Source organism: Stegostoma tigrinum, chromosome 26, assembly GCF_030684315.1.
Source record: "Stegostoma tigrinum isolate sSteTig4 chromosome 26, sSteTig4.hap1, whole genome shotgun sequence".
In the NCBI taxonomy this organism is placed as follows: Eukaryota; Metazoa; Chordata; class Chondrichthyes; order Orectolobiformes; family Stegostomatidae; genus Stegostoma; species Stegostoma tigrinum.
In genome coordinates, this window is record NC_081379.1 from 14,901,652 (window position 1) to 14,925,531 (window position 23,880).

Sequence of the window (23,880 nt, forward strand, 5' to 3'; positions counted from 1 at the left end):
AAACAGTATGGCCATTCGTTGAAGTTTCAGTACCTTGAAGTTTGCAGTTGAGCGTAAAAGTGTTGATCCTTTATAGCTGATATTTGCTACAAGACTGTATCAAATAATTCTTGATGTTAATAGTTTATACATTCTTTCCCTTTGTGCACAAAACCTGTTTGCTAAGAGTACATTGACAGACTCTTGCAAATATATTCACCGCTCTCAACTACAGTAACCAAATTACAAAAATGGAAATGAAACAAAGTGTGGTGAGATGCTCTGGAATTTGACTTATAGAGCACTACAATCAGCTGGAATCCTGACATTAGGATGAAGTCCATCAGGATTTAGGGATTGCCAACCTGTAGCTCCAACAATTTGCCGAGTACCACTTCTCTGGTAATTGTTATTTTCTTGAATTCTTCCCTTTCTTCCATTTCCTGATTGACATATTTCTAGGATGTTACTGCAGATGGTGCACGAGGACCAATGCAAAAAATCTGTTCAATTTATCTGCCATCTCCTTAGTTTTCATTATTAATCCCCCAGGGTTACTTACCATAGGACCAATTCTAACTTTTCAAACTTTTCCTTTTCTAAAGGATATCTATAGAAACTGGTACTACCTGTTTTAATATTTCTAGTTGGCTTCCTTTCATGCTCTAATTTTGACCTTCTTTAGTCAATTTTTGCTCTGTCTTGTATTCTGTCCAATTTCTGACATGCCATCCATCTTTGCACAATTATACACTTTAACTTTATTAGTTAACCATAGACAACGCATCCATCCCTTGGATCTTTCCCCTTCATGCTAGAGTGCATCTACTGTGTATTCTGAAATCCAACAACTTGTCATTGCAACGTGTAATGGCCATGTCTTAACTTTCTGAATTTTCGATTGTGGACTGAATGAAGAAAAGAATGACTTCAAAAATCAAGGACTGCTGAAGGATTGCTGCAATTTTTAAAAGCAAGTAATATTTTAAGTGCTGTTGACACAGCTGCTTTTCTCAGGGGATTTTCGGTAAAGATTTGGCCAACAAGCAGTTGATTGATAACTGGTCATTAGTCCAGCGACCAATGTCAAAGGCCTTCTGCCTGCCAGCAACAGTATGACTGACTTCTGGTATCAGACCCAGTTGGAGTGTGAGCAGCTAGGAGAAGACAACAGATTTGCAAATGTGCAAAGCTGTCTTTTGCCTCTGTAATAAGGCAAAAAATTTAAGCCTGATAAAAGTCAATTTATTTTTCCCTTAGTCATTTCTCTCAGGCACTTAAGCAGTAAGCCAGAGACTTGATAAGCATGAACCAGCCATCCTGTAAGCCAATGAAAGCATCTGGAGAAGGCGCAGCACTAATAACAAGCCAAAGTGACCATCTTAATGAGCCCTGTGAATAGGGACCCACGATGCCTTCTCAGTCATTCCCCCTGTTCGTCACACCCATTTTTTCTTAATCATACACTTGTGTAGAGGGGATGTTCATAAGGGGGTTACAGTTTTAACTAGCAGGTTTACATGCTAACCGTTTATAACTGTTTATATTAATGAATATACTTATTTGTTAAGGACGGAAAACTAGTCTGAGATTCCATTCAACCTGGCTCTAATGTTTAGATAAACCGGGGAACTTATCTTTAACTTATGACAATTCGGGAATAGTAGGACTTGACTTCAGCATGCTGTGCAGTGAGGCATTACAAACTCCCCTTAGCCTAATTTGTTAGTTTATTTCAACTAACGCTGCTTTCATGTCCTCATAATTGTCTTTACCTCGAGGCACTTTCATGACAAGGTCATTAATAAACTTGATGCACACATTGCTATTGTAGCCAGCTCACTGGCTGGCTCTTGAACATATTGTTCTGACCGCTCCTGAAAATTCTCCTTAAATAAATCCAGGTTACATTTGCCCAATCAACTTAACCAGTATCTATGTCGATTAAAAACTCTTATCAGTGCACCTTTTTGTTCCCATTACTTGATTCATACACTATCTTACCATGTGATTATTATCAGGAGGCCAGAACACAACTCCCACAAGCGACTACTGCCTTGACTATCCCTACCCCAGCCACTTCTACATCTTGGTCTCTTGAACTTTGGTTATGCGTGAATTTCATTAATTAGCAGAGCCATCTAGCTTCTTGTTCTTCCTAAATTTTCTGTACCCTTCAATATTCAGGTCCCAATTGATGTCAGCTTCTAACCATGTTTCTAATTTCTGTGCCATCAATTCATTGGTTTTGTTCTGAATACGATATGCATTCAGACACTGAACCATTAGAGTGGCTCTTATTATTTTTGTACCTTTTAGTTGAATTATTCTTATCCCTGCTATCCCTATTTATTATTTCTCACATTATAACCTTTTTTCCTTCTCATGTCTCTATTATTTATCCAGCTCTGCAAAATTGATCACGTGTTCCAACATTGGGCAGCACAGTGGCTTGGTGGTTAGCACTGTCCCTCAATGCCAGGGACCCAGGTTTGACACCAGCCTTGGGTGACTATGTGAAACTCCACCTTCTCATGTCTGAGCGGGTTTCCTCCACAGTCAAGGATATGCAGGGTAGGTGGATGGCTGTGCTGAACTGCCCATAATGTCAGGGACGTGTAGGTTAGGTGGATTAGCCATGGGGAATTCAGGATTGCAGGGATGGGGTGAAGCTGGGTGGGATGATTTTAAGAGGATCAGTGTAGACTTGATGAGCCGAATGGCCTGCTTCTTATTTAAAGCCTTTTCTACTTTCCCAGTTACGTGGTTCTCTAGAACATTGGCCCCAGCAAGAGTTCAGCTGTAGATAATCCCAATGGCACAGATCCCATTATCCTTAGTAAAGGTGTCAGTGCACCACACCTTTCCCATACTAGTCTCAGCATACAATTTTGAATTCTAAAATTAGAGACATTAAATATGTGATACAAACACAATTGATTAGAACAACAAAAGTCCTTTTGTTCTTTCCGACATCACTCTTTTGAATCAGGGTCAATACCTGGTGTGTCTGCTGGGGTTCCTGAAATACTCCTAGTCAGGCCAGCCTGTGCCGCTATGGTAACATGTAGCAATAGCTCAGCTCGATTCATCAAGCTTTTCACCAAAATTTTTGTTTTTGCTAAAGAATGTGAAGATTTTGGCACCAACGAGTTCACCTCCTGACCAAATTTCTCCCTGGTTTTAAAAGAAGAAAAAAATGATTAGAAGATAGATAAGAATAAACAGCACAAATAAGTGTATTCTACTTTAAATTCAGCATCCTGGATATCCAAACACTGGTATGGAAACAGTGAAATAAACTGCCTGCAGCATCACAATATGTTTTTCATGCTGGAATTCTGCACCAAAAACTTTTCCTACTGTGGAGTTTATAAAGCAGCAACGCACAGCTTGTAACAAACATACACTCCCTAATGCACAAAAGCCAAAGAAAGTGCTCCAATTGTGGCGATGAAAAAAATTGCAGATTAAATAAAGATTAAAGCATAAAGGATTAAAAGGAAGAGATCTATTAAATCACCAAAACAAGTGGTAAACCAGAGGACTGGGAGTATTTTAGAATTCTGAAAAGGAGGATGAACAAAAAGATTAAGAAATGGTAAAGAGAATGAGAGCAAACTAACAAAAAGACTGTAAAAGCTTCCATAGGTATGCAAAAAGGGAAAAAAAAATAAACAAATAGGAGTCCAAAACATGTGGAGCCAGGAAAAGTTATAATGGGAAGTAAGGAAATGGCAGAGAAACTAAACACTTGCCACAGTAATTGCCATTTAAGAGTCAAATTAAATCCAGGTGATACAGCAGTTGTCCTATGAGGAACAGTTAATTAGATTAGGCCTGTACTCTTTGGACATTAATAGAATGAGACACAAATCTCAGTCAACCATGACAAAAGTTTAGATGCAGGATGTTTCCCCTGGCTGGGGTTGAGGTTTAGGGCGAGGAGACAATCTCCAATTAAGAGGTACATTATTTAGGGCTGAGATCAGGAGGAATTTCTTTACTGACAGGGGGTGAAACTTTGGAAATCTCTGCCCCAGCGATCTATGGAAGCTCAGTCACGGGCCATTTTCAGGACAGAGATAATTAAATGCATACATATTTAAAAATATCAAGGAAGGAGGAAGTAGCTCAGGAAAATAGTTTTGAAGTAATGATTTAATTGAACGGTGGAGTGGATTTGACAGGCTGAATGGTCTACTCCAACTCCTATGTTCTTACAACTGTCACAGTTGACTGGTCATGGAAACAAATCAGCTGAATCACATACCAACTTGATTTTCATTTCTTGTTTATTTTAGTACTTTCACTACTGACTTGAGAGTGATTCAAGATGAGGAATGGGAAAATAAGGACCGACGTTTACAAACATCTTTTAACTTCAGTCACAGTTATGATTATTTTGTAAATTGTGTCCAAATGAAAGTTGAATCAACGCAAAAAGAGACTAGGAAGCTATGTACATTAGAAGTTGCAGGCACCATATTTTCTACAGTGCATTCAAGTTCAAGAGAATGCTTCCTTCCTCGTTATCACACCTCATCTTATGACAGTACCAAACTCTTGAGGTTGCTGACTTGTTTGCCAAGCTAGCTTGTTCTCGTTCAGATGTTTCATCACCATGCTAAAATGACATCATCAGCAGAGCCTCCGATTAAGCGATGTTAGTATAAATTCCAAGCAGAATAGAATAACATTGCTTCCTCGGAGGCTCTACTGATGATGTCACATAGCATGATGACGCAACATCTGAACGAGAACTAGCCAGCTTGGCGAGCAAGTCAACAAACTCAACCACAATCTGAGCTACAGATCTTTGCCAATGCTTTAAGTACCATGATCTTGCAGCTATTCAGTACCTTGTACAGGTAAACACTGTATTAGCTCTTCATGTGAGTAATGAGTGTTGCCAGGCCATCCAACTGTGAAGCATGCCATATAGTCAAGTTACATCCGCTGCCCACCTGTAATTCACTAGCATTAACTCTCTCGCAGGTGGCACTGGAAATAAAACCAGGAATGGGGTGCTACCTAATTTTCTTCTATCTTCTCAGGAGAAATAAATAGAATTGTTCAACTTATACTTTCTCTGCCTCCAAGATCGGCTAAACAAATAATCTCTGAAGTAAATTTCAGATCCCTGGTTTATAAAATGTGATCATACCTTAATAAAAGCACCATGTTTTCCAAATCATTAGAGTCAAATGGCATCTCCTTCAGGGAGCAGAGCAGTTCTAACTCCTTGATTTTACTCTGGAGAAAAACAATATTACACTGAATTTTGGAATCAACACTTCAGTTTTCAAATCAACATGAATGTTTGGTGGGTTAGAAATTAACTGCTTCCTAAGTTCAGGAACAAGAATACCTATTTATTAACATTTCACTTTCGCCTAATGCCAGAACTAGTTTACAGAATTGGAGTTAATATTTCAGCGTAATAGTTAGGGAGTGATGCATCTGTCAGATGGGGAGGTGGACACAAATTTCAGAGTGCTATTTCAAGAGCAAGAAACTCTCTTGATGTCTGATCAACATTAGCAATCCTGGAAGGCAGGCTGCAATATTTTTGACAAAGCAACTGTGATATTTCAAAAAGTAATTAAGACACTTTTCACCAAGACAGGTGCACCATGCTGGACAGACCATCAACTGCTAGAAAATTACTCTATATCTCCAATCAGAATATCTCTATTCTGTGGATAAGAACTCAAAAAATGAGGCATTTAATAAGGCTTGCAAATTCAACCTTTGCAATAGCTCACTAAATCAAAACTGAATTCCAGAAGCATCTCACTCCAAACAATTATGTACATCACATGCAATGGCATGGGATTGATTATTTACTACTCCTGAACTACAGGTTGCTTTGTTCTTTCCAATATTCTGGGTAAGGTGGAAAACTATTTTTGCAATGAGTTCCTGCAAGACGCATTCAAGAATGGTGTTTCTGGCTTGCAGATGTGGAATATTAAGGGGAAGTGCCCAGCCAAAAACATCTCAGGACCAGAGAGAAATTAACGCACAAGGTGTCATTCAACTCCAGAAAAAAAGAAATCTGTACATATTGGAAAACTGAAATCAAAACAAAAATTGATTACAAATAATTAGGACAAGCAACATTTGAGAAGGAAGAAACAGTAAAAACTTCAGGATGCTGACCTCTCATCAGAATATCAGGACAACCTGCAACATTAATTCTGCTTCTCTCTTCATAAATGCTGCTCAATGTTTAAATTTTCAGATTTACCCCATTTACCTCCCACTCACATCTGAAATGGAAAGCAAAAGCAACGCCAAAAGCAACGCCAGCTGATACTCTGAAGTCATTTTCACATGCCCACTGTGGTCAACGTACTGAATTTGATTCCCGACATTTCCAGTGAGACCTGAGGTTTGAGATGTCAGTGATTTTGTTTTTATGTTATTAGCAAAGATGACTTCAATCATTTTAAATTCAAATACTAACCTCATTGAAGTGATAGTCATGAAAAAAAGGCAGATTGTTTTCTAGTTTCCCTTGCTGACAATCTTCCATTTCATTCTGCCACTTTTGTTCAAGCTCTGCTACACTCTGCAAGATAACAAAAACAAGGAAAGCTAGTGTAAAGATCATCTTTAAGAATAAACCAATCTGAGAAAATGTCTAGGTGTGTATAATAAAATAAGTGAGACATTTGTATAACGTGAATAAATTGTCGGCCATTCAACTAAAATTAGGCGCAAGTTATTCAAGTGAATCACTGAGAAAATACTACATACTTCTTTCATACATTGGAAGAAACATTTGAGAGAGAGATAATTTGAAGCAGTATGTCAATTCAAACATTGTCAGAAATTGATGGCCTTTTCTGGCATAAAGAGCAACGAGCATCAATGAGAATCGGTGGGAAAAATACCAGTTTTAGTTTAAATTTCAGTATAAATGAACCGTTTTACAGTCAAATCTGGGGTTTCAGGATAAATTATATTTCAATTGAGCAAATATTTACCAACTAATAAATATACTTGCATTATTAAAAGTTTAAACTTTCTAAACAAACATGCATTGAATCTTAACATTAATTGCTTGACTTACATATAAAAATGTTTGGGATTTCACATATTGAAAGAATTTATCAATACATAAAGGCTTTAGGAAGCCCATCAAGATTCTTATTCATCAAACCGAAAACTTCTAAAATGCTCCCTCACATCCCCACTTCCAGGAACTAGCACTGCCTAATCTAAAACAGACATACCAAGGTTCATTTCTGCTTCCAAATTTACCTGAAGTTGCCTTTCCATAGCATTAAGTTTTTTGAATGTTTCTCCCATTATTTTACACAGTAGATCGTACTCTTCCAGGTGTTCCTCACGGTACTGGAAATTAATCAGAGACTGCAGTGCATCAATCAAATTCAAATGTTTGATTACACATGACACCACCATTTCCTCCATCACATCGGGCTGAATGACTTCCCTACAATCAAGGGGTAGAACATATCATTAATGACCAAATGACATTTCAAATGCTGCACCACCAGAATAATTTCAAGTAATTATAATCTAAGCCTGAACATTCCATAAATGACCTAACCTCTAACTGCTTTTGATTGCAATTGGCTTTAGCATTGTATTCTCGGTGAGAGAATGAACTGCAGATGCTGGAGTCAGGGTCAATACAGTGTGGAGCTGGAGGAACACAGCAGGTCAGGCACCAGAGGAGCAGGAAGGTCAATGTTTTGGATTTATTGTCCTGATGAAGGGTGTAAACCCAAAACATTGACTTTCCTGCCCCTCTGATGTTGCCTGACCTGCTATGTTCCTCCAGCTCCACACTGTATTGACAATGGTAGAGTAAAGATTGTATTCAAAGCTTCATCTATTTTCATTCTAAGTATGTATTTTTAATGCTATTTCTGTAGAATTGAGCATCTCACAATAGCAAATGCCCAGCACTATGGTAAACCAAGCCAAAATGACAATAAAGATTCCAGGTTTGAAAAGCAGTCTTCATTAACGGAAATATTCTGGGATAACAATGTGGTTGCTGCATGTGGTTTCAGTGGCTGAGCTGGGAAAGTCGGAAAAAAAAAATCTAACTTTACTTCCATAATCATTACACAACTGCTGCTGGAAAGTGCAAGTCAGTGGATGTCAGAAGTCAAGAAAAAAAAGGCTGAGTACAGATGTGTCCTCCATCAATAAATAACATGCTGCTAGTACTCATGGAACCCTATTGCGAGAGCCCACTGTTAAACATCAGAGGTTAATGGGTTGGTTAGACAAAGTCCAAGCATATACTCCGAGTTTTATTTCAACTTGCACGTCACAAAATTCAACATACTGATTACTGTGTCCCTGCATTCATACTCCTAATTCTCATTCAATTAGCTCACAACTAACATATAACCATCATCTGTTCCCTAGCTCCATCTGATCTCCAGCATCTCTGCCAAACTTTTCCAGGTAAAAAGACTCTCCCTTTTGCTTTTTTTGATAAAGTGATATCTATTTATTAACACCAAATAAATGAAAATCAAAACAAAAAAGAAGACAATGACAAAATATTACACTCCCACTTGATTGTTTGGTGCACATTAAAGTTCCAGACTTCTCTTTTTAGTATCTCTGGTAGTTTCTTAGTGGTTGTTCCTTTCTTTGTAAGGAAATCAGATGGTTGACTATTGCTCTCCACCATTTCAATTGGGAAATTTCTTCAACCTCTAGCATCTGTTTTAAAAGTGCAGTGTTGGTCTTCAGGCTTTTATCATTCATTTATTTGATCAAATGTACATTATGGCATCAATGTAGCATTCAATGGGTATTACTGCTGAATTTTTTTTATAATTTCTTCCAATTATACTAAGGTTAATGCCATATCCACCATCTCAACACAACGAGACTTCCTCTCACTAAGATATATTTTCTTGTTCTTCTGATCTTAAGCTTCCTGTGCTAAAAAGGACATTTACTGACTTCTGTCTGGAAAAATCACAAATTCACCTGCATTTGAGAATTTAGCACAAACATTTGCATAAAAAATTTAAAAGTAAGAAGTTTCATGTTCCTAGTATCAATTTTTTTCAACGTTTTGTTTTTCTGAATACCTTCAGACTTGGCATTTTTCATTTTTGTACTCAACTGCAAGATCTCAAAACTGGTATCTAGCTTTGTTTGGGTGTGCAGCCAATTCGGTTGTTTAATTTAGAGTTCACAACTCCTCTAAATCACTTTTTGAAGCTTCTGCATTATTTCATGATGCTTTACATTGAACAACAGCATCATGGCTAAAACAGAAGTTGCTGGAAAAGCTCAGGTCTGGCAGCATCCGCGAAGAAAAAAAAAATCAGTTTTGGGTCCGGTGACCCTTCCTCAGAACAGAGGAAGCTTTTCCAGCAACATCTGTTTTTGCTCCGGACTTACAGCATCTGCGGTTCTTTGGTTTCTTATTTAGCAATGTGATTAACATTTTCAAAATTAAGATTACTGATGGAAAACAAATTCTGCTGAGTGCATATCCAATGTATTCAGAGGCTCCAAAAGCCTGACTTTCAATTTAAATTCTGCATTATGCTTATTTATGACAATGTTTTAAAATTCACTGCTCATAGTCAGTGAATCGAATGCACATGCATCAAGATGTTCGGCCAGTAAAACATGACAGGCTTGCACTAAGCTACAGACAGACCAATTGTAATAAGATGGACCTTACCAGAAGTATCAAACTCTGAGGGCATAATTAAGGACATAAATGCATTTATTTAACTTCTAAAGTGCCATGATTTGCTTGACACCTCTTCTGGACAGTCAAGAAACACTTCCTCTTTGAACTGATCCCCCTGCAGACACAGCTTTAATGTCAACTGAGCCATATTCCAAAGTATTGCTGCTGAAAAACCCAAGAAAATCTTTAAAAAAATTATTTTCCTCTCTTAGGTTAATTTATTCATATCTTAGGCCCCAGTTTTCCTCAAAACTTCATGCCACAAGACTTGCTTTAGCCTTATAATTCTCCTTTGCTATGCACACTCATCTGAGAGATAGGGCCGGCTTTTCCCAAACTAGCATCTCTGTGTACATCCCAAAGTCTCTCCAACTTGGTAATTTTTGCTGTCTGACATCTTTTATAATCTTGGAATCTAATTAATTCAGTCTCAAGACTCCCGGATCATATGGGCATTGTACCTAATAGCTTTCATGCTACAGCAAAATACTACAGATGCTATACATCAAACAAAAACAGAAAAGTCCAGAGAAACACAGCAGGTTTGGGAGCATCTGTACAGAGAGAAGCAGAGTCAATATTTTGAGTTTGATACTCAAAACTGGAAGTGGCTAGAAAATGGTGATTTTTATGATGCAGACAGAGGGGAGGAGTGGTGAATGGAACAGATTGTGATGACACCCACGGCAAAAGGAAAAAGGTGGTAAAGAAGCAAGCAGCGGGTATGAGAGATGGAGAAGAGGTCATGCTCTGAAGTTGTGGAGTTCAATATGGAGTCTGAGTAAATTTAATCTTTACTGCTTTTCAATGTCCAGCATCTACTTATCTCTGGGGTAGTCAGCTCAACAGATTCACACCCCTTTGACTGAGGTAGTGTCTCCTCCTCTTAGTTTTAAATCTACTACCCTTTATTCTGAAACTATGACCTCTCACTTGAGATTGTCCGATGAGGGGAAACATCAATTCCTCGGTCTACTTTATCAATCCCCTTTAGCATCTGATATACTTCAATTAGATCCTCTGATTCTTCTAAATTCTAAAGGCTAAGTCCTAAATATCCCAATCTCTCTTCACAAGACAAGTTCCTCGTTTCTAAAATGAATTGACTGAATTGTCTCCAAAACAACTACATCCCTCAAGTAAGAGGACCAAAAGTGTATCCAATATTCCAGGTGTGATCTCACTAATGCCTTGTATATTTGCAGCAACACTTCACTAATTTTATACCATTCTTTTAGCAATAAATGCCAAATTTCCATTTTCCTGCCATGTTTGCACACTAGTTTTCTTTGATTCATGCTTGAGGACAATTCACTTAACTTATCCAGACTTAGTTGTAAAGTTTTCTTCCATCTTCCCTCTTCCGTCAGGGAGAAGATACAAAAGTTTGAAAACACATTCTAACAGATTTAAGAACAACTTCTTTCCTGCTGTTACCAGACTTAGGAACAGACCCCTCATATAGTACAGCTGATCTTTCTCTGCACTTTCCCTGTAGCTGTAACACTATATTGTCCTCATGCACTTATATAGGTAGAATTTGTCTGGTTAGCAAACAAAACAATACTTTTCACTGTATCTCAGTATGTGACAATAATAAAATCAAAATCAACTTTCCTATTTCCTCATTGCAACTTACTTTCCAACCTATTTTATCGTCACCTGCACATGTGCAGGCACCCGTAGCTTCATCTTTGACTTGGAGAAAGTAAGATGATTTAAAGGAAATCTTATTCGAAATGGAAAGGAGCTCAGCCAGGCAAGGGAGTGTGGTGGTGGATGAAAGCGACTTCTCATAACTCTTTTCAAGGAAGAAGTGTAGACCCTTTAGAAGGGCCGGACATGCAGAGGGAGTACGCACTCACAGTGGAAAAAGTGGTAGCTGGGTTGAGAAAACTGGAACTTGTGGAACTGACACAATGCATCAGACAAATCACAAGTGGGGGTGGAAAGAGACTGAATGGGGATGGGAGGTAAGAAAACAGAATCAAGATAGGAAAAAATAATTTCAGTGGTGTTGGAAGAGGCTGAAACGATGGGCAGTCCTGTTTACAGACTTGGGAAAGATGTAGAATTGAACTGTGCAGGGTGGAGGTCTCTGGGCTTTAAGGGCAGATCTCTAGGGGAGCAGAGGTCATTGACAGTCATGGAAATAACAGTTTGATGTTTGACTTTAATGCAAAGTTGGTGACACATGATCTGTACTACGTTCCTTGACTTTGTTAAATTCTATCTCAATCTTGCTTCCGCTCTCTGTCACAACTCTTACTGTTTGATCTTCACCCTCCTACCAATGGCATTCAACAGATTGTGATCTCTTTCCAGAGTCACGTTCACTCCCTGATCCACTGTCTGAGTATACTCGCATTTTGAGCTTCATGTTTTAATCCACAGATCTAATGCCTTGCTCCTCATCTTTTATATTCAACTAGTTGTTATACTTTCCAATGGCTTTCCCTGCTTCACTTATATTCGTTTCATTTCTCCACTGACCAGCCTCTTCTAGTAAATATTTGACCACAGTTCCCACTTTTAGTCGCTGTCTTTAAAGACCGATGACCTTATTTTGATCGTTAGAACTTTTTTCCCTTCATTACGATCAATTGTGACAAAAGCAAACATTACAGGTGATAGAAATCTAAAAACAAAAACTAAAATGCTGGAGAATCGCAGCAGGTCTAGCAGTATCTGTGGAGAGAGAGAAGCACTTCAGTTGAGTCAACATAATCAAACATTAACTCTGTTTTCATGTCAATTCTGATTCTTGTAGCACTGCAAACATATGAGAAGTGCCTCCTTCCTAGTTACTTTTATATCTCCTTTAGATTCTATAAACTTGTAACCTATACCAAGCAAGCCTAAAGAGTGAATCCAAACAAACAGTCTGGTTAGCATGCTGTAAAATTACTTTCCCATCTTTACAAACAAACTTTCCAATGCCTACCCCATTCAACAAACTCCTTTTATAATAAATCATATCTCTGGCTGAAATTGGTTTGCAATGGCTTTACATCTAAAGTTCACCAAATTTTCAGACTTTTGACTATAATGGAAACCTTGCTGCCTGCATGCAGTACATTCAAATGCTAAAGGAAAAGTTGAGTTATTTGTTTCTCCTTCCCAGGCAGCAGGACAATCACTTCTTATTAATGGCACTTCAGGATTTCTATCAAAAGTTAACTGATACGATCTATATTCTGCATCTTCGTGATATTTTTAACATTTGAGGATGGATGGGCAGACAAACAGCCCATGTAGTTTTAACACAACTAACTTATATTCTAAACGTAGAGTCATACAGCATGGAAACAGGTCCTATGTCGATCAAGTTTCCCAAACTAAACTAGTCCCACTTGGCTGCATTTGGGCCATATCCTTCTAAACCCTTCTTATTCACGTACCTATCCAAATATCTTTTACATGTTGTAACAGTACCTGCATCTACCACTTCTGGCAGTTGATGACAATAACACACTAATTTACTAAGAGGAGAGATTCTATTCCATTTGAGGAACGCGTTATGTTTCAGTTGTATGAATTGCAAATTCACAGATTCCCAAATACAATTGATTTGTTATTTTCCAGATACAGTTTCATAAACACAAAGCCATAAGATGCAGAAGTGGCTCATGCAGCCTATCAAGTCTGCTCCACCATTCAATGAGGTAGATGATGGTTGATCTGATAATCCTCAACTCTGCTTTCCTTTGTCCAACACTGCACAATCAAAAGATCCAGCTACAAACATATTCATCACTAAACCATAACCTTCTTGTAACCAAGACAATGCCCTTTCTTGGATCAGAGTCTTCATCACCCTCCTCCGAATCTTCTGTTTTGTGTTTAGTTTTTAATAACCCATCATAACCTTTCGACTGCTCATCTTATAATTGTACTTTGAATCACACAAAACATGGTGAGACTCCACCCTCGGGAATTATGTAGTTTATTCTTTTATTCTAAGTTCTAAGTTGCAAGTTCTCTTCGTACTCTAAACTGTCAAAATCATTTCTGTCCTCATTTCTTTCCATTAAAATCAGACTTTTGCGTTTATCGCTTCAGAGCTGCATCCAAGTTGATGTTACCAGTCAATAACACTGTCTCCTCCATTCTCTGTTGTATGGGCAACTGCCCATTTGCCCTACAAAGACTGCTAGAACAGTATGCTTTGCAAAGAATTTTTTTTTAGTACTTCCAACATTTGCCCGAGTATCATGTATTTAAATTTAAATCTTGTCAAAGCTGTCTAAGCTTAATATTTTGGTATACAAATAACTTAGATGCCAGCACAGATTGGAGAATTTCTAAATAGAATTTCTACAGTCTTGCTATGCAATCTGACTTCCATATAAATTATTCTATGGAACTACCCTCACTCTTTCTGACTGAGTCAAAATCTGACCATGCTTCATAAGCAGTTAGTAAGCCACCTTTCAAAAAATTTTATTCATAAAAGTTCATACTATGTCCAAATCTTCTTCAGTTTGCAATTTAGTATCAATTTACAATTCTAAAAAAAAAATGCTTCTTATCCTGCTTTTGTATGGAGGAGAAACAGCCAAGGCCATTTTATCTTGCTTCAGTAAAGAATGAACACAATTCCAATGATACTTAATTCTTACACCACTCATAAGGTTCACATTCAGAGTCCATGGATGGGTAATCAGACATTGATGCTTTGGATTTTGGTTCATCCATTTCTCTGCTGCTCCTGCTGCAGCTGCAAATGTTTTGGTTACAATAATACTTAACTCCAAGTCCTTGACTGATAAACAACAAACCACCTTCAATTACTGCATGTTAGCAGAAATTAAAAGGTTGGTTAGACCAAGCACTTACCTTCCCAGCTGGAGTTTTATTTCAACTTAAACATTACAAAGTCAAAACTGATTACTTTTTTCCCCTACATTGTATATGCATGCACACTCCATTCACTCTCAATTATCCCTTATTTAACTTACAATTAACAATAATTCTATTTGGGTTCATATTCCCCAAACCAGGAAGTGACAGTGCAAATGTAGAACAGCATAACCGGACTAAGCAGTTTGCTGAAACATTCATTCAGTTACGCAGACTGAACCATTTATTCCTATAATTGAATATGCTCACCAAATAATGCACTAATACCTTAATACACTAACTTTTGCATTTTAAAAGGTAGAACCACTGATATTTAAGGGATTATACTCACTTAATACTTGGTCTGAATTGAGGCCGTGCTCTGCCAGATATTTCCCTGAGCTTTCCCATAATTCCAGGAGGTAGACGAATCCTTGGCAGATCAAAGTAGTGCCCAGTTAATGGAGGTGGTGGTGCGAGAGCATCACACGGATAAGTGAACTCCTGGTCTTCCTCGATAGTCAGCGGCAGAGGTGAGGGACTTGGTGTCAACGCTGGAGATAAGGCACCGTTAGCTTCAACCTGCCACTGGCATCTGTAGCAAGAATATCGAAAGACGTAAAGATATTTAATTTTAGCACAAAAATTTCACATTTGACTTTCCTACTTCGCAAAAAAATGCATTGAAGTTGAGCAATAAGTGTGCTTGGCATGGGTGATTATAAAATGTGCAGTCACCAGATACTATTCTTTCTACCTGGTGTCAGAAAAGGTATCACTGGCTCTCCTTGGTCACAAAATAAGCAAAGTTAGCTCACCTAACTGAATAACTAACAAATTTAAAATTAAATTGCATGTGACAAATAGAAACCTCAAACCTCTCCAACCAACAGATTGTACATGTCAATCAAATGCTGAAAACAAGATTTAGTAGTAAAATTGCAGAAGTATTTATTCACATTGGAGCTTTTGCCATAGTGGTACTCTCTATGTGACTGTTCCAGAAGGTCCAGGTTTGATTCCTAATAGCCCCAGAGCTATGTCATAAAATGCCAGGTTCAGCAAATAATAATCAAATTGTACAGGTTGAATGAAGTTACAAAAGTTTCAACCATGAAAGTTCGCAATTTTTACAATGAAGACTTTTAACGAAAACATCTTTTGTTTTATTTATTTGGGGAAAAGATTCAGAATGAAGGAGTTATTAATCAGAACTAGCAGGTACTCTGAATGAAGTGCTTGTTAAAATACTCACCTGTTGGCAACTAACATCCTCAAATGATCAGTTACTCTCGAGGGGGCTCTTGTGGCACAGTCAGTGTCCCTAACCCTGAGGTAGTACTTAAATCCCACCTGCTCCACAGGTGTGTAATAACATCTCTGAACAGTTTGATTAGTAAAACTGATCAATTATTCGCTTGCTGAACGGTGAACTTGCTTATCAAATGGTTTTCAATCTATTTTGTAAGAGCTTAACCATAACGCATATTTCAATCAAAACAAAAAAAATTACATTATTTCCTTAGTAATGAACCATGTGTTGTTTGATGTGGTGGTGTGGGTGGGTGGGAGGGATTCCTAGTCAAGACAACTGTTTTTTCAATTGGGACTGATTGATTACTATATGGCTAGAAACAATTTAAATTGACAGCAATCCCATAAGGGATTTCATTGTTTAACAGACCTTGCGTGGTTTTAAGAAGATTATCAGAACACTGTTTTGTGAGAAGATGGTCCTGTATCCAGTAGATATCTTGTAGTCTGCAAAAGAACTCTAACTCAATGCAGTTGAGAGTTTTGAAATGCTGTGCCATACACCTAAACTCATCTGGTCTCAAGCCAGTTAGTTTCATATTGGGATAACAAAGTGTAGAGCTGGATGAACACAGCAGGCCAAGCAGCATCAGAGGAGCAGAAAAGCTGACATTTCGGGCCGAGACCCTTCCTCATCGTCCCCATTATCATTTTATCTCCTTCCCTAGCTTACAATCAGCCATCTTTGTCTGTCTAGCTGCTTCTCTCTCTCTCTCGCGGGGTTCCATCTCCACCTATCTGATCTCTCCTTCTCCACCCCCTCTCCAACCTCCTATGTCAGTGTACTGACCACCTTTTCCTTGCTAATGTCAATTCTGAAGGTGGTTCACTGGACTCAAGGTAACAGGCTGTGGAGCTGGATTAACACAGCAGGTCAGGCAGCAACCGAGGAGCAGGAAAGCTGACATTTTGAGTCTGATGTGAAACATCAGCTTTCCTGCTCCTCTGATGCTGCCTGGTCTGCTGTGCGCATCCAGCTCCACAACTTGTTATCTCCGACTCCAGCATCAGCAGCTCCTACTATCTCTCACTTGACTCAAAATGTTAATTCTGTTTTCTCACCACAGATGCTGACAGACAAGCACATTCAGACATTTAGTGTATCTGCTTTACTGAAGAGTTTATGTTGTAAAGCTACAGTCTATAGGATTATAACTGTAGGGCAAAACATGCCCTAAGTGAGCTCACTTCTCACCTCTGCAGCAGTTTTGATCTGAGTAGCTGGTGACAAGTTTCCTCCTCTTTAGTAGTCTCAGGTCCATTATAAAGGATCCGTAGCATGGAGCACGCTAATACAGACAGGCCTAATGCAAGATCGGCAAGGAAGGGGAGCCCCCCTGAAACGTCCTCTGAAGACTCCTACAAAAAAAAAACAAAGCAAGCAGACGTTCTAAAGCTAAATTACCGAATGCAACAGAATGTACTGAAGTCAAGTTTGTAACCATCAGGTATATTTCTATGTTTACATATATGGCAATTAAACTGGAACAAACCATTAATCATACCTGGGCTCTAACAGTACAAGCAAATCCCCACATGGCCTTATCAGGTGTATTATGCTCTCGACCACTCCTCATCTCAAAAGAAAATGTTACTGTGTCCCCTTCAACCTGATCATCAAAAAACACAGGTATGATTGAATTTACAAATATAATTAAGACTTAATTCTAAACAAGTCTAACGTGCAGACAGCAATGTTTCACACTTCCATTAGAATTCACTTGCCATTTTATTATCTATTGTACATTTAACTCAGCACCAAAAACAAATACTTCATAGCTAGGTAGACATGAGAACAAATGCAGTTAGCAAATAATTAAAAGAAAAAATCTTGCTCATTACGAAAAGCAGAGAAAAATAGATTTAAGATTTCATTTACCTTCACCAAATCCTTAGGCCAACCAGTTCCTAGGACACTACGACTTCCGTAGCCCAATGTATTTCCACCATATTCTGCCACTTTCCTGCTGTTAGTATTTGGGCCTGCATATATCACCAACTACAACAATATATTTTGCATTATTGAAAGAAATTAATACATCTTCAGTTTAGAAAATCTGTCATTTAAAATAAACTATTAATTGCTTTAGACAAATTCAATACAAAATATTGGAACGTTTGTAAATGGACAAAAGAATTACATCCGATCGGTTGAAGAAAATGAACTCTCTCATATTCCAGTGCAAACTTAAAGCAGAAATGCATTTGAAGCAAATACCCATGACGCATACACTTTTCTGAGAACTACTGATCTTACAAAGATAAACTATGTAAAGGTATTCATGTTTCATTCTGGGAAGAAAATTCAAAACATATCAAAAATTTTAATTTGAAGTCAATGCAACCCACAGAAGTGGGTAAACAAAGATCTGCAACACAAAACTAAAAAAAAGAAAGAAAGATGGGAATTAAGTGGTTGCCTCTGTAACAAAAACAAACAACACGAACTGAAGAAAGCATACATGTTAAGGCATGATCTTCTATTCATTGGTTCTGTTTACAAAGTAAATTGTGTCACTTTTTCATTGGAGGATCAATCGCTCTTTTTATAGACGATGCCCTTGATGCATACTTAATTTGATGGGTGAAATAAAAGAAAATAAGAGGTACATTTTCTAAATTTCAAGTTGGATGGATTTGGATTCTGCAAGTAGCGTGGATCTGGGATAGCAGGCTTAAAAGGTTTATTATTATAGTTTTTTAAAACAGTTTGTTGGTTTTCTTTACTAATATGAATTTTATTCTTTTTCTTTTATTAACATTCAAAAACCAAAAAAAAACTTTTTTTAAAATGGATTTTTAAAACTAGCTTTTAAAGCTTCTGCGGTAAACGGCTGAGTTCTTGAAAATTCTAAATTCAGAAGTTAAAGAAGTCTGTTTTAGAGGGTATTGTTCACATTGCAAAAGTTTTAAGAGGTTTTTTTTGAAAAACTAAATTTAAAAAAAAATAAGTAGCTCTGTTTTTGTTCTGGACAGTCCTACACATGGTCTGTGTAGGAGAGGATTTTTCTTTTTCTTGGAGGAATTTACTGAAAAGGAGCCTTTATTTATTCAGTTAATTAGTAGTTGATTTTAACTTAAGCTTTGTATGTTTGATATATTTTTAATTTTTCCACTTAAACACTATTTTCTGTAGGTAATGAAAGGTAGTTTATTTTATATATAAGGGGTTGTTGAAACTAATTTAAGGCTTAGCGTTATTAAGGACACATATGTGATACAAAGTGAAATGGCTAGTCAATGTGGAAAAGTTATTACACAGCAGGATCAGTGACCATCAGGAAAGTTAAGAGGATCGTTCAAGTCTCCGGTGGCTATTCCTGTATCAAATGGACATTCAGTTTTGGCAACTGCAGAAGTGGATAGTCTGAGGAAAATGAAATTACCAGTCAGTTATTAAGCACTTAGAATGATTCTTATTTTGGGTAGCATTTGATGAGATTTAATAGAATTATTGTTACAGGGGTCTTTGACCTAACCTCTAGAATTCACTAAGCATTGGTTTAATCTCTTCCCTGAAAATGTCATTCCTACTCATGTGTACAATAATTTCTGGTTTCTCACTCTCAACTTTAACAACATGTTTGAAACATTTAGAGATGTCATTAATCCTTGCACCAGTAAAACAACAAACCATCCTGAATTTATGCTCTTTGCCACAGAATCTCCTGTCTATGCCTTGACCAGACAATCCACAATTCCACCTTCCTGCCTTTTTCCCTAAGCTCAAATCCCTCACAGATTAAAAATCTGTCTACCTCAGCTTTGAATACATTTATCAATATATCCTCATCAGCCCTCAGGAGGTAAACAATTCCACAGATTTAGTGCCCTCAGAAGAATTTCCTCATCTGTCTTAAATGCACGCCTCCTTACTTTGTTTATGCCATCTGGTCCTAGGCTCACTTACAAGAAGCAATCCTTTCGCATCTACCTTGTTAAATTCCTGAAGAATCTTGTATGTTTCAATAAGGGTCCTCTTATTCTTCTAAATTCCAATGAGTATAGGCCATATGTATTCAACATCTACTGAGAAGACAGTCACTCCATACCTAGTATTAGTCTCGCAAACCTTCTCCAGACTGCTTTATCTTTACTCATCAAAGGGGCTCAAAACTGTTCAGTGTTTCAGCTATGGCCTGACTAGTGCATTTTATAAGATTTAGCAAACCCTCCCTACTTTATTTCAAAGAGAATAGAATATAAAAAGGTCAACATTTTATTTGTCTTCCCTATTACTTGCTGAATCTGGATGCTAGCTTTGAGAGATTCTTGGTTAAGGACTCCCAAATTTGTCTGTTTCATAGCTTTCTGCAGTCTTTCTCCATATAACAGTCAGCTCTTCTATTCTTCCTGCAAAAGTGGAAAACCTTGCATTTTCCTATGTCATATTCTATCAGTTGGGTTTTTGCTCATTTGCTTAACCTTTTTGTATCCCTCTGCAGATTTTGTCCTCCTCACCACTTGTCTTCCCACCTAGTCATATGGCTATATTACATTCACTTTCCTCATCCAAGACATTAACAGTACATAATTGTGGACCCAACGATCCCTGTGACACTCCATTAGTTACAGTTTGCTATCTTGACAATGTTAATTTGAGAAGAGAGTTCTCAACTCTCTCATCTATGGGTTAACCAATCCTCTATCCATGTTAATATACTACCTCCACCTCCACAGGCTCTTATCTTTTTAAGTAGCCCAATGTGTGGTAATTTAGCAAACACCTTATGAAAATTCAAATATGATTAACTGCTTTTCTTTTATGTATCCTGCTCATTACCTCCTCAAAAAATTCTAGGACATTTGTCAGGCACAATTTCCCCTTCATGAAGCCGTGCTGACACTGCTTGGTTATTTTGCATTACTACATGCTTTGCAATTACATCCTTTATAATATACTCTATTTTTCCAATAAGCAACATAAAACAGAACAGGTCTCTTGGCTTAATCTCCCTCTCTTTTTATTCTGTTACACTAACAGCTTTCAAACCCTCTAGCTCTAATCGAGAATTGAAGGATTCCTGTAAGTTTACTACTGGTACATCAACACTCTCTGTAGCTACTTCCTTTAATATCAGAGGATGCATCCCATCAGATCTAGGAGGCACATCACTCTTTAGTCCCAATAGTCACCCTAGCACGTTTTCTCCAGTGATAGTTATTGTATTTATTTCCTTTCCTCCTTTTGCAGTACACATTGATATTATTTGCAAGTTTATCTTTGCAGTTTATTTTCTCTTCTTTTGGTTGTCTTTCATCGATTTCCTAATTCTCTAGTTTAACACTAATCTTTGCCACATTGCTTTTTTTAAAATTAAAACTAACACTATCCCTAACTTTATGGTTAATTACAGTTGGCTTATCCCTTCGTAGAATCGTTCTTCCTCTCTGGATCTTTGCTGTGAGCCATGAGCTATTTTCTTAAATGATGCTAAACTCCTTTCACAGCTCACTCTAGCCAGCTCGGCTCTCATTCCTTTGCAATTACCATAATTTAATCTTACCACAGTCATTTCTGACCCAAATTCCTCCTCCTTGCAACGAATATTAAATTGCACCATATTAGCACCACTGTTTCCTCGGGGATCTGTTACTCTGACATTTGTTAAACCCTCCTCATTACACATCACCAGCACTAAAATAGCCTGTTTGGATCTACAACATATTGTTCAAGGTAACAGCCACAAATACACAATATGAACTCTTCATTATGGCTTCCTCTCCCAATGAAACTATCCCAATCTACGTGAATATTAAAATCATCCATCGTAATGTATTGCTTTTGTTACATGCCCTCATTATCTCCTGATCTGTTCTGTCCCACCACTTAACTACTTCTATCCCCTTTTATTTCCTGCCTTCACTCATTTAAGAGTTTATATCTTCTGATTCAAAATCATTTCTTGCTATTGTAATTACTCCATCCTGTACTAACAATGTTACCCCAGCACCCTTTCATTCCTGTCTACCTTTTCAAAATGTCACACAGCCTGAATACTTAGCTCCCAGCTCTTATGTACTTGTAGTCATGTCCCCATCAAGCGTTCAAGATCATACACGTTAACTTGTATTTGTGCCATTAATTCATCTATGTTGTCCTGAAGACGATGTGCATTCAAGAGTCAATTTCGTTTTACTTTTTTTTTACCCTTTTAATCCTACTTATTGCTGTTTTTCTATGTTTGTATACTTTGTCCCTTCCTTTTTCACTTTGGGTAGGATTACTCAAATAGTTGCCCTGTAATATCGCTATATCCTTTTGCTTTTTATGTCTACATTCCCTGTCTCTCAAACCCTCTCTCCCTTAATTTGTTTAAAGCTTTCTCTACAGCTTTCATTTTCAGTTTATTATGTTATTGAATGAAACAGTTATCATTGATAATTTAGGCTGTGATTTGTAATTAGGTACCTTCTGTATGAAGACTCAGTGCTAGTTCCCCCAAAAGAATTATAAATTGAAAAATTTGATTACATACAAAAGTCCCTGTATTAGGTCTAGCGCCTCCAAGCTTTACAAAAAGGATTCAACTGATCTTGTTGAACTGTAATGCTAAACAATTTGAATATGCAATGTTCTTTTCATTCTTTTACCTTGTCATAGTCATACTGGGAGGAACAACGAGTGTCAAATCGTAGATAGAGGCATCGTGCACCAGGAATATGGACAGTTTCTTTGAATTTATAGTTGTCTCTCACAGGATGAACTGTTTCTACGGTCTTCCCAGCTGCCCATGGGGCAGGGATCTTTAAGCCAGTCAGAAAGCCAGGCTCCTCCTTTTCCTCCAGCATACGGTAGCTCCTACTAGAAAGAAATTACTTTATCAGCATTCCAACATATGCCAACCCTGATTCAGACAATCTCAGCATGATGCTAACACAGTTCAACAGACTGACAAACAAAAGGATAGGGAACAACAATTTCAAGCTCTGCAAGGCAGATTAGGTTACATGTTAAGAGTGCTTGGAACAAACCACCTGTCCAAACGTTAACCATTTCTCTTGCCACAGACGCTGCCAGATTGGTACAGAATTTCCAGCATTTACTACTGATTTGACGAAATCAAATGAGGGATGGTCTGAATTCTCAGAGGGGACACCTTATGATAGAGGAAGGGACCATATAATACTTAATTTTTTGGAATACGTTCAATTACCCAAACATCGAGAAGAATTTTGCAGATGCAAAAACAAAAATTTGTTTGTTTCTGTGTTATAGGACAGCTTGTTCTGAGACAGCAACCGCTTTTCTTCCCCCTCCTTCTACCATTATTTTCTAGTGCACGGAGCTATTCCCATCAAGGGTTCCTCTAAAAGTCTTATTTAAAATATATGTCGACAACTTTCCAGACAACTCTACACCACTCATTAGAAGCAACTTAAATAAAACTAAAACTAAGTCTTTCCTTTCTTAATCCATAAAATCACAGAATCATTGAATCCCTATAGTGCACATAGAGGCCATATGGACCAGTGGGCTTGCACCAACCCTCTGAAGTGTGTCACAACCAGATCCAGCACCCCCATCCCTGTAACCTTGCATATCCTATGGCTAATCCACCAAGCCTGTATATCCATGGACACTATGGGCAATTTAGTATGGCCAAATCTACTTAACCTACACACCTTTGGATGCTATAGGAAACTGCAGCACCCAGAGAAAACCCACGCCAACATAGGGGGAACGTACAAACTACACAAAGACAGTCACCCAAAGCTAAAATCAAACCTGGGTCCCAAGTGCTTTAGGCAGTAGTGATAGTCACTGCATCACCCATAGAAAATAAAAGTCAACCAAAGTTACAACCGGCATTTCCAAATAATGAATCTGCATCATATGTCAAGACACCGCACAAGAACAAAGCAAGATTTAAATGCGAACGTCAGGAGCTTTTAATAAACTGATTATTGAGGGTGTGATTAAATTCGCACTTCTGCTGCAACTGACTTAGCTAAAGTGATTAAATTCCCCGAATTGTCAATCTGGCACTGCTTACATAAGATCACAAGAAACTGTGTCTTAAATGAGCTCA

The 23,880-nt window shown here is 37.8% G+C and overlaps 1 protein-coding gene across 6 annotated transcripts in view; it reads right to left on the reverse strand.

The window, feature by feature from the left end:
• Positions 1-23,880, reverse strand: part of LOC125464301 (probable E3 ubiquitin-protein ligase HECTD4) — a 284,911-nt gene that overhangs the window by 98,766 nt on the left and 162,265 nt on the right. For 5 of the 6 annotated variants that reach the window (XM_059654988.1, XM_059654990.1, XM_059654989.1 and 2 more), the window contains 9 exons: positions 22,442-22,652; positions 17,727-17,846; positions 17,353-17,457; positions 17,043-17,206; positions 14,886-15,128; positions 7,252-7,444; positions 6,452-6,556; positions 5,147-5,235; positions 2,981-3,156 (listed from right to left, as the gene is read on the reverse strand). In XM_059654988.1, coding sequence (XP_059510971.1) covers positions 2,981-3,156; positions 5,147-5,235; positions 6,452-6,556; positions 7,252-7,444; positions 14,886-15,128; positions 17,043-17,206; positions 17,353-17,457; positions 17,727-17,846; positions 22,442-22,652 — 1,406 coding nt within the window. The remainder of the gene's footprint in view (positions 1-2,980; positions 3,157-5,146; positions 5,236-6,451; positions 6,557-7,251; positions 7,445-14,885; positions 15,129-17,042; positions 17,207-17,352; positions 17,458-17,726; positions 17,847-22,441; positions 22,653-23,880) is intronic. The other variant, XM_059654987.1, reaches the window with a different exon arrangement.